We start from the raw sequence: 10,537 nt of genomic DNA, 5'->3' as shown, positions 1-10,537 counted from the left end.
TTCCATCCTATGGAGTTGTTTGGGATCACCTTCCAGGAAAATTGTGCCTTCCTATCACTCCTGGCAGTAAGTAGGTTTCCTGATGAAAGAATTTAGTGTATCTTTTCTATATAATTTTGAATTTAATTTCTTCTTTACCTGGTCGCATGGCCGGTACACACGCCTTCAGATTGTAGTGAACTCAAGGGGAATTACAGCCTTCCACAAATTCCTTTCAGCAGTAGTTTTTCTGTTCAAGCAGCAGTTAGTTCAGCATTACAGCACCTCCTGAGGGCTTTGGGCTACCTGCGATGTCTTTGTGAGAACTCACCTGGAATAGACATAGCCAAAATGAAGCTCCTCACTGCACCGGTAGCGCAGGTCTTCAAAAGCCCACACAGCTTTTGATGAGCATGTCTTTTGCCGTGACTGGTTGTATACAGTCACGATTACACGGTCAAACAGTCTTCCTAATTACAGTCCTACAAGACCTGTACATATTCATGTATTGTGAGTTGCTCCCACTGAAATCACTAGGATTCCTCAAAATAGATAAATTTAAGCAAAACAGTCAATATTGTGGGATTGGAACCTATCTGTGGGAACTGTAATATATCTGATCCAGAATAAATTGTTTCAAGATAATTGCAAGTTTCCATTCCTATAGCAAACAGCTTTTGGTGGCTTCACGAAATACCGGTTTCTTCAGAGAATCTTCTCACACTGGTGATCTAAAAGCTGTTTTTTCTGATAAAGTTAAAGTTGAATTATTCACATCTTGTGCTGTTGATATCACTGCACATTACTGGGTGATGATCCAGAGGCTACACCCTGGAACTTCACATGCCAAGATGGAGAAAATCAATCTCTGTTAATAAAAAAAGGCAGGCTCAGTGGCGCAGAAAATCACTATTCTGGAGCCTTAAAGAGGCTCCTTCAAAAATTCATCATTATAGAATGGAATGCTGGGCTACATTATAGTCCTGAAAGAAATCAGGATATGAAGGGAAAAAAATCCAATTTTCATTAAGTGGAGAAAATAAAGAATAAATCCCATATGCAGACATAGTCATTGATCACATGGAATATAATTATATGCTCAATATGTAAGAACATTTTCCAAATTTCCCAAGTACCCAATACTTTTCCCAAATACTTTTCAAAGTTAATTGTTTTTCTTGTCGTTTATTCATGCTCCTAGCACTAAATCCATCTGAATAAAATTTCTGATTGTTCGGGTCAACTGCTGTAGGGTAGCTGCAGGACATTCAACCTATAGTGATATGCAGACATTTAGCAAACTCAGTATTGACCTAACGACTTTTAAGTTAGGTCACTTACTACCCCGTAAAGTATTTGGTGATGTCCCTTGCTGATGGGTATCCACGCTGCAAATACAGTATGCAATAAATAGCAGAGAGCAAACATCTTTGCCCTCCTGCGTGCATTGTGCCTACAGCCATCCTGATGAGAAGCTTCTATAATATGACAGAAACTTGAAGACACTAAATACCTTCTTTAAAGCACATTTCCTATTTTCTGTCTATGGGAAGTCTGAGTTCCTGCATCACGATCATTTGGGGGCCAGAAGAATTAATATGCAGTCTTGCAGTGTAGGTGGGTGTGATGGCTGATAATTTGGACGGTCTTTGGCTTGAAACACGGCTTTTGCACAATTAGAGCAGGAAGAATTCCAGCTTCGCTTTTACAGTACTTCAGCTTTCAGCCTTGGCATACCCGTAATGCAGTATTTGTATGGAAGAGACTGGATTATTTTAGATGTAATATAGTCAGCTGCCTGGAAATACAGCCACTCTCAGTGTATGCGGCAAGGCCTTTTTACCATATTACCATACACCAAATTATTCTTTTTTAATTATTTTTCACATATTTAATGCAGCTGCAGATCTGTTCATGAAGAAACATTTCAGTAGTTCAGCTGATCAGCTCAAAACCAAGAAGCTCCTGACAGTTCATCTTGCTTACTTAAGCATGGCTGAGTCATGACTACAGTGAATCCAGCACTTTCTTTAACTTTTATTTATTCATTCATTCATTCATTCCCTCATTCATTGTTAGGGTGCATGTGTGAGGGGCTTGGGTGAGTGCAATTTACTGTCATGTAGGTGCCATCATCCCTGACTTCTGAGGGATGATTGAAATATTACTTCACACAAATACCTATTTTTCATGGTTTGCATAACAATATATTCATAACATTGGACTTCTCAGAACTCATTCGAATTATTTTCACTGCAAAGATGGACAAAGAGGACAGCTGAGAGACAGGAAAAAACTGGTTTTAGGATTCAACACTTATGTATAAATTTTCAATAGGATTGACTAGATGACCTGGAAAAGATCAGTTTTAATTGGGGCACTCAGCCCTCCCCCAACTTTAACTTGCACTTCCTCGGTACATTATTAAAGAATTTGCCAGCAAAGAAAACATAATGGCCATTTTGCACTTGCTGCTCCACACTGTATTTTGAACTGATGTGCTGATAGAAGCCCTGTCCATACCCAGTTAGGTTGGCACATGGACACGCCAAGCTCAGAAAAGTACATTTTAATTGTAATACCCCAAATCAGGAGCACATTCGCTAGCATTCCTCATTCAGAGCTTCCCTTTCCAGTTCTCCTTCCTGGCTTTTTTTAATGAGTAGGAAAGACACATGTTGGATTAAACTAAAGGCAAGTGATGGGTGGGAACAAACACTTGCAAAAGGTAAGCAGCTGCTTAGTATTCAGGAGCAAGCAGAGCACTTCAGCTTCTGCAAACAGCTCATGTGGGATCAACTTTTATTTGGCAAGGAGGATGCCTTTCCCACCATGCAGCACCTTTCTGAAGCTGCAGCCGTGGCTGAGGAATTAAGCAGAAGTCAGTCAAGCAAAGGAGCATGATTCTGTGCCAAGCCAGTCAGGTGAATGAGGTGGTCTGCTTTAGCGCCAGAAAAATTGGGAGGGAATTTGGCGTGGTAACCGAGCACATTACAGAGAGGTGTCTTTGTTTCCGTGCCCCGCTGATTGTTGCAAGAAATCACCACCATGGTAGTAACTGCTGAACTGCGGGATGCTCCAGGGAGGGGATTGCTGTCTGTGATGCTCATGGGGGATGGCCGCCAGGCTGTACATGGGCTCAACTGCAAACTCACTTATAGCAGCACAGGGCTTCCACCACGGCTTGTTATCACAAGCCTCACAGCCGAGGGAAAAATCAGGGGTGAAGGAGTTTTTTAGTGTCTGTCTTTCTGTCTCCCCACTCTGTTTCAAGGGACTCTGCAGGCTGTTGGCTCCTGCTGCTCATACTGAGGTTAACTTGCTTCCCAAGGGAGCCAGAGTAAATGTTGTGGTTCTGTTTGCAGTCTAACCCTCTGCTGCTGTGTACAAGCAAGCCTTCTGTACCCGAAACAGCTCCAGCTTACTGTACATAAACTATAATGTTCCAGTGGGAGCACTGTAGTTTTCCATTTTGCTGCTAATTGGATGATACACTTGTAATAGTCTTTGTTAACATGGCTAGTGCTGGGCAGGGTACAGTGGTGGAAGGCTTTTATTTAGAAATCTTGCAAAAATGCAGTGCCTGTCCCCATTTGACAGCAATTGAAACCAATCGTCAATTAACTAAATAACAGCCAATTAGCTTGAAGAAAAAAAGAAGAAAATTGCTTACTTCACACTCTTTGTTGAAGCAAACGCCAGTCAGAGGATGGGAGGTTTTTTTCTTTTTCCTATGAGAAGACAAAATGGCAAAAGATGTGCAGAAAATGCACAGTGGGTTGGTTTTTTTTAAATACCATCTTTTTCTCACACAAGAATATTTGAGAAACTAGATAAGAACATCTTAAGCTCCTGAGACATTTAATTTCCTTTGATTTTTTAAAATCAAAATTACAATCATTATGCAAGCACAATTTTTCCTCCTTTCTTTCACGCTGCTGTAGGATACTTTAAGCACAAGGGCAGCTCCACTGAAGCTGGCTGCCTTCATAAGGAGAGACCAGCAAACAGCTGGCTGCTGTGCGGTGCGACGACAGGCAGGACTGTGATGCTAACATTTGCATCACCAGACCAAGCCCTTCCTCTTTCATATTTTATGGACATTTAGGGGTCCATAGGTGAGACGTTGTCGGAACTTTTAACATTAAAAAACCTGAAGCACCCAGAGGCATTAGGAAGCAGCCGAGTGGTGCTGTCAGGACTGGCATTTTGGTCTTAGGTCCCTCCAAGACCCATGTTTCATGTCTGTATCCTTTTTTGAATCTGGGCAATAGTGTCAAAAGGTATTGATTAAGTCAAGACCATTGCACAGTGAAAGCCAGTCACACCACTGGCAGGAAGAAAAAGTCTCTCTCCTGGATTATTGCTCTTCATTTTAACTGTTAGCCCAATACCATCTCCCCAAAAGAAGCAGTGCAATTCAACATGAAGACTAAAGCTTGATCCTGTGTGCTTTCAGCTGTGCTACCGTTAAACTCTTGCCAGTCCCGGAGCAGAGGCTAATGTCTGCATGGGTCTCTGACAGCTGGGCTTTCAGTGGGTGATACGCTGGGCAGAGAAAGAGCATAGATTAGACCAAAGCGGCAGCTGCTACAAGCTAACTTAATATTGCTGGGTTAGTAAGAGACGACCATTTACTCATGGCATCCTGGCTTTGAATTTTTATTGCACTTTCCTCATAAGCAGTTAAGGCCAGCAGTTAATGCACAAAGGCATTATGTGGCCTCGCTTCTCGCCTGTGGGGCTGGACCACAGCTGGTTCCTTGGGGTTGACATCAGGGCTGCGTCTGCCTAATGTCCATTAGTTGCATCAATCAATATTTCTTCACTTAGACTTTTTACTCATGGTTCAAAAAGATTTTGTTATGCTACTTTGAGCTGCTCACAGCATCATTTCACGGGTTTCAAATTGTGTTACTCTTTTGTTAATACTTTTAGGGCCCATGTTTCATAATTGGATAGTGGAGGGTGAAAGCTATATCTTTTAACCGTCAGGAAAGCAATGAATATTGGATGCTTTTTCATTAACTGATGTGAGATTCAGCACTGCACATATTGATCTGTTACTTTCTTACAGGAACATTTCACACCTGAATGCAAGTTCAAAGAATCGGTATTTGAAAACTACTATGTGACGTATTCTTCAATGATCTACAGACAGCAACAGTCTGGCCGGGGTTGGTATTTGGGTCTTAACAAAGAAGGAGAAATAATGAAAGGAAACCACGTGAAGAAAAATAAACCTGCAGCACACTTTCTTCCAAAACCATTAAAAGGTAATTGCTTGGGTTTGCTCCATCTATCTGAACTGACATTATCTTATGTCAGAGATGTTTAATTGCTGTGCATACACATTTGAAGGGTTCAGCTACTTATATAACAGGAGTATAATGTTCTGTAACACGCTGTTAATCTAACCAGAGCTGCTTTTTTTAGGTTTCTCTACGTTACCTCCGCTTTTCTCTCATCTAACCAAATACGCGTATTAGTTTCTTTGTGCCCAAAGCCCACAGTGTCTCCATTATAGGTAACGAAGGCTCTACCTGGAGTGGCTCAAACATCTGCTCACAGGCCACCAGCGACTTGCTGTAGAGCTTGTCATCTGTGCTTTATGTTACAGGATGTTTGTTTGTCTGGTTTTGTCTGAGATAAAGTTCTAAGATGCGGTGCTTATTAAACCGCAATTAATGTGGCATCAGCATACGACATTAAAGGTAATAATGCATGTGGCGTACGTATACTGCTGTGTATTAAAAGCCGGGACGTACAATCATCCCAGTTAACTGAAGGATCCGAATCAGGACTGTGGTCAGACTTGGCTCCCTCTCTGGTCAATGCAAAGAGGGAGATCTCAGTCGATGTATGGAGGTGCTCCTTTTCTCCAGAAGAACTAGCTTCCGTATGCTCCTTCCTTAAGAGGAATGAAGCCTTCTACTTCTGGGTTATGCTCTTAGGTAGGCTTTTATGGCAGTGTCATTTTGAAATCAGAGAGTATATTTCAAAGGTGCGTAGCCCTGGGTGGATGCTGGACTAGTTTGGCAGTCTACATTTAGGACTAGGTGTTAGGCAACTGATGTCAAGATTGATCCTCACTTCTAATGTGTGTGGAAACAAAGGAAAAGAAGACTGAAAATCCATTTTCGCACCCAGCTCCTTAGGCTAGGTATACAAGTAACGGGTCGAATCACAGCTGTCGACAGTGCTACTTCACCATTAATAAGGAAATGCTGATTTATATCAGCTTAGGTCTACTTGCAGAGTTTTGTAAGTGCAGTGGGTAGGTGGGTGATTTAACTGGGAGAGGGAGGGAGCTGTGGTTTTTCCCTTCTCTAAAATGTCATTCCCTTGAAGAGGCCCTCAGAGGTTCTGAGGGAGTGTTTGAAATGGAAGAGGTCTCCTTGCCATGTTTCTTTCATTCACTCCTTACATTGCATATTGCTGAACGAAAAATCCCAACGTTTCGCAGCCAGACTTTGCACCCACAGACTGAGTAGCCCGTAACGTGTGCTGATGTGCTGCCTCTTTTTTGCTTTGCAGTGGCCATGTACAAAGAGCCTTCTCTCCACGATCTCACAGAGTTCTCAAGATCTGGAAGTGGGACCCCAACAAAGAGCAGAAGTGTTTCAGGAGTGCTAAATGGGGGTAAATCCATGAGCCAAAACGAGTCAACGTAGCCAGGTTCAGGCAAGCCAAGTGCTCTCTAAACAGAACCTTACCTCTGGATGCAGTTGAATTCTTACTAGCAGTCTTTCATCCAAACGTTCAATTGCCCAGGACAAGCCACCGAACTTGCATAGGTCACTCGTTTATCAGCCATTAGATCTACTGGTTGTCAAAGGATATACCCCAATAATGTAGAATATGCTTGTGCATATCACAAGGCACTTGGATAGCCAGCAAACATAACTGCGGAATAAATCTCGGAGAAGAAATGTCCAGCTCTTTCTCTCTCTCTCTTTCTCTCTCTCTCTTTCTCTCTCTCTCCCCTATGCTTTGTGGAATACGAAACAAAAACATTTCACAGCATTCACTGCTGATAAGAATTTGCTTTCCAACTCAGAAAAAGACCACTTTTGCTCTTCAAAGGAAATTTTAATGCTTGTATGTTTTATAGGGGCAAACGAAAAACAAATATGTAAACTCTGTTGTTTCCTTGGCTTACCGTTTTATATCTAAGGCTTGATAAAAAATGTATCCTTTAATTTGGAATAGTGCAACTTTTTGATTTCTGAACTCCAATGGGTCTTTAAAGCTATGTCTTTAAAAAAATAATTAAAAATTCAGGGTTGGAACTGAGAGTTGGTGTCTCAGGCTCAAGCAAACAGTGTTCTTGTGGTTTTAAACACAATGAAATATAAATTTTTATAGATTTGTAGTTTCTGGTAAAGTTCTTGTGCTAACCCCAGTCTGTAGGAATTGAGTTGTTTTGTTATCCCAAGTGGAAGTTAACAGAAAGGGATAAAATTATCCTCCAGTGTAGATTTCTCTTAATTCCATTTTGTGTGTCATGTTAAACTATTGTTGTGGCTTCTTTTCTAAAGACAGAAACTGTGGAATTAAGGTGACTTAATTTTTTTATAAGAAACGTCTTATTTGTAAAAGTCCTTCTTTCACTGTAACGGGCACGTGAATATTGTGTAGGAGGAAGCGTTAGGACAGGTTACCCCTAAACAACATATACTTATACATGCTATTGGAAACAATTGTTTAAAAAATGTAGTTAGGTTTCCATTTAGGTCATCATGTCTGTTGCATGGGAGAAAGTTGGAATATTGGCATAGAGTTGCATGATGTGTAAGATTTTGTGCATTAATCATCGTTGGATTCTGTGCTCCAAAACTGACATAGTTCTGTACAGGCAGCTTTCTGCCTCGTACAAAAGAGTTGTTTATTATTTGTTGTATACACAACCATGCACTGAATAAACTATTTATATTAAGATGTACTTTTTAAAAAAGCTTGTTTGATTATATGATGTACCTCCATGATCAATTTCAAGGGAAAGGGTTGGCAGTTAAATTATAAAGTTATAAAAGATGCTGTAATTCATGTTCAAAATCTTTCTATGATGTAATGGGTTATTCCCCTGTAATGCCGTACACTATACAAATGAGAACACGTTCTTTCTTTCGGGTATTGTTAGAACTGCTCTTACATGCCCAGCCGAGATACTCAAAACACGGTGATGATTAAGTGCCAAAAGTCTCGGTAACGGCCCCTCTGCTGTGCGCTGCTGCAGCCCCAGTGAGTTGCACTCCTCTGCTTTGAGCTTCTCCAGCTTCTCCGCCTCTGCCCTCCCTGTTAGACTTCCTTAGCGCAGCCACGTAGCACTACCTCGCAGCACACCTCCCCGCAGCCCGCGGCACGGGGGGTCCCAAAGAGATCCGGTAAGTCAAGCGCTGCTTGTGCCAGGGTGGCACCTTGAGGGTGCTCAGTTTGCTGTGCATCACTGCAGGTACGCTTTAGGAGCCAGCTTTATCTGGTCTCGAGGAAAAAGGCTCCTATGCCTCCTGCCTTTGTGCACACGCTCTGGAGAGAAAATGTCCCTCTTTCCTGCCTTTTCTCTCCAAAAACATCAGTGAGAACTTTTCTCATCTATAACATCCAGGCAGCTCTGACAGGTGAGCTTCACTCATCCAGGTGTTTGGAGAAGTCCTGGGAGGAACAAGTTCTCACCATGGGTGGCTGAAGAACCAGTTCTGGAAGGTAATAATGGGAATGGAGGCAAAAAGCTACATATAAATGTTAGCCTGAAATTAACATCAGGTATTGTGCTGTCTGCTCTGTGTCCCTCACACTTGACCAAGCTGGAATTAGACCTCAGACCAGGCTGGGACAATGGGGGTTTTTTAAAGATTGGGGCTGAAAGAGAAGGAGATTATGTTTCAGATGAAACCCCTAGATTTGTTGTTTTGTGGCAAATAGTAGGCAAAGAGCTCTGGCTTGCTGAGCTCCCATATTGGAGCAGGGTGTTGCCCTCCCAAATACTACCGTCTTGCTGGCCTTCAGAGGGCCTGGGCGTCCTCAGCTCTCCCCTTCCAAAGGGTGAAGAAGGTGGGAGTACAACCAGTGCCATAGAAATCCTTAAAAATTGAAGGTGTGGCCGTGATTGCTCCAGAGATTTTGATAACTCAGTGAGTCTGGAGCATCTGTTCCCTTCAAGTGCTATGCCCTCCTGGAACATTTCTCTTAACCCTCCCAACCCCAACCATCAGACTTATTGAGGTGCGTGTTCCAAAAAAGGAGTCCCAGTGCGTTAGGAACATAAAACCTGATTAAAACTAGGCGTATTTGTGGCAAAGCTAGTTAGATACATCGTTCAATGCTGAGCATTTACTATCCTAAAGATAACTGGAGGTCTGCTGCTTTGCTTTATAGCTGCAATCTTACTGTTGTTCCCCATCCCCATTACATCCAATCTTGAAGGTCAACTGCAGTGAAAGAAAAATGCTCATCTCACAAATTGCCCTTTCTGAGGTCTGTAGTCTGACCCATCCTTCATATTGACGTTGGCATCAGCTGTGAGCGTTCGCTGCCAAGTCCCTAGTTTCAAAGTGGGCTAACAAAGCCCACTCTTGGATTGAGAGGAGAAGAGAGATATGGTAGACAGATGAGCCAAAACAAGTAGCTGGTTTTGACAATTATGTTAAATTTCTGACGAACCTGTTCCAGCAATAGTTTTTCCTTCAGGGTATTGTGGACTGAAAGGGGAATACTCTTGATAGACTCCTGACAGTAGACAAAAGCTCATGTACACTATGGGCAAAGTGGGGGATTATGCCCAGGGTTTTACATGTAGTCCCTGGAGCCACAGCCTGAGATTTAATAAGGAGAAATAGAGTTAAATGTGCCTCCGCAGACAGTGACATGAAGGTGATACTCTGACCCAGCCAGCAAAGACCCTTGGGTAGACAGGAATGTGGCTTCAGCACAGGACCAGATTTAGGAGCCAGACTCTAGAGCATTTACTTATCCTTCAGCACCCATAAATTAAAAAGTCAAACAGATGACTCCTGGATAATACCTTCATTTAAGAAATCTGCTAGTTGTTGGAAAAATGTCCATGTTGTCTATCAAAAGAAAACTTAGAGCCACTTTGCTCTGCCACACGCACAGTGGCAGAGTGCAGTAAGATGCACACCTGGAATGAGGACAAAGCCCGGGGGCCGGTATGAAACCAAGCCCTGCACTGGCTGTGAGCCACTAACCGTCTGCAGAAGGCTTGGTCTCAGGCCCTTCTGTTATGGCCAATGTGATGGCTGATGCCTTTCATCTGCCATTTCTCTTGTCCCTGCCCCTCCACCAATGCTGCCCACGCTCCGTGCACCGTACCACAGGCCCGGAGTTGGCTCAGGAGGTGCAAAACCGGCACAGCAGCTTTCTGATTCACCTGGGCTTCACTTGGCAAAGCCCTGAGCCACCGCAGGGGCTGTGCGGAGACCTTGTGAAAGGCTGACAAATACTACCTGCCAACCCAAAAGAAAACAGGTCACCCATGAAATTGGGAGGAATACTGCTAGGAGCACAACGATTATGAGGCAAAACTGCCGCCTTTTTG

At 42.8% G+C, this 10,537-nt stretch overlaps 1 protein-coding gene across 1 annotated transcript in view; it reads left to right on the top strand.

Moving 5' to 3' along the window:
* FGF13 (fibroblast growth factor 13) overlaps positions 1–8,039 on the top strand; it is a 118,695-nt gene extending 110,656 nt beyond the window's left edge. The window contains exons 4-5 of the mRNA XM_009331721.1: positions 5,057–5,255; positions 6,517–8,039. Coding sequence (XP_009329996.1) covers positions 5,057–5,255; positions 6,517–6,653 — 336 coding nt within the window. The 3' untranslated portion in view covers positions 6,654–8,039. The remainder of the gene's footprint in view (positions 1–5,056; positions 5,256–6,516) is intronic.
* Positions 8,040–10,537: the final 2,498 nt, after the last annotated feature.

The sequence above is a fragment of the Pygoscelis adeliae genome, unplaced genomic scaffold (assembly GCF_000699105.1).
Source record: "Pygoscelis adeliae isolate BGI_AS28 unplaced genomic scaffold, ASM69910v1 Scaffold79, whole genome shotgun sequence".
NCBI lineage: Eukaryota > Metazoa > Chordata > Aves > Sphenisciformes > Spheniscidae > Pygoscelis > Pygoscelis adeliae.
Note: the sequence above shows the minus strand (reverse complement) of the source record. Positions and strands in the feature narration are given on the sequence as shown.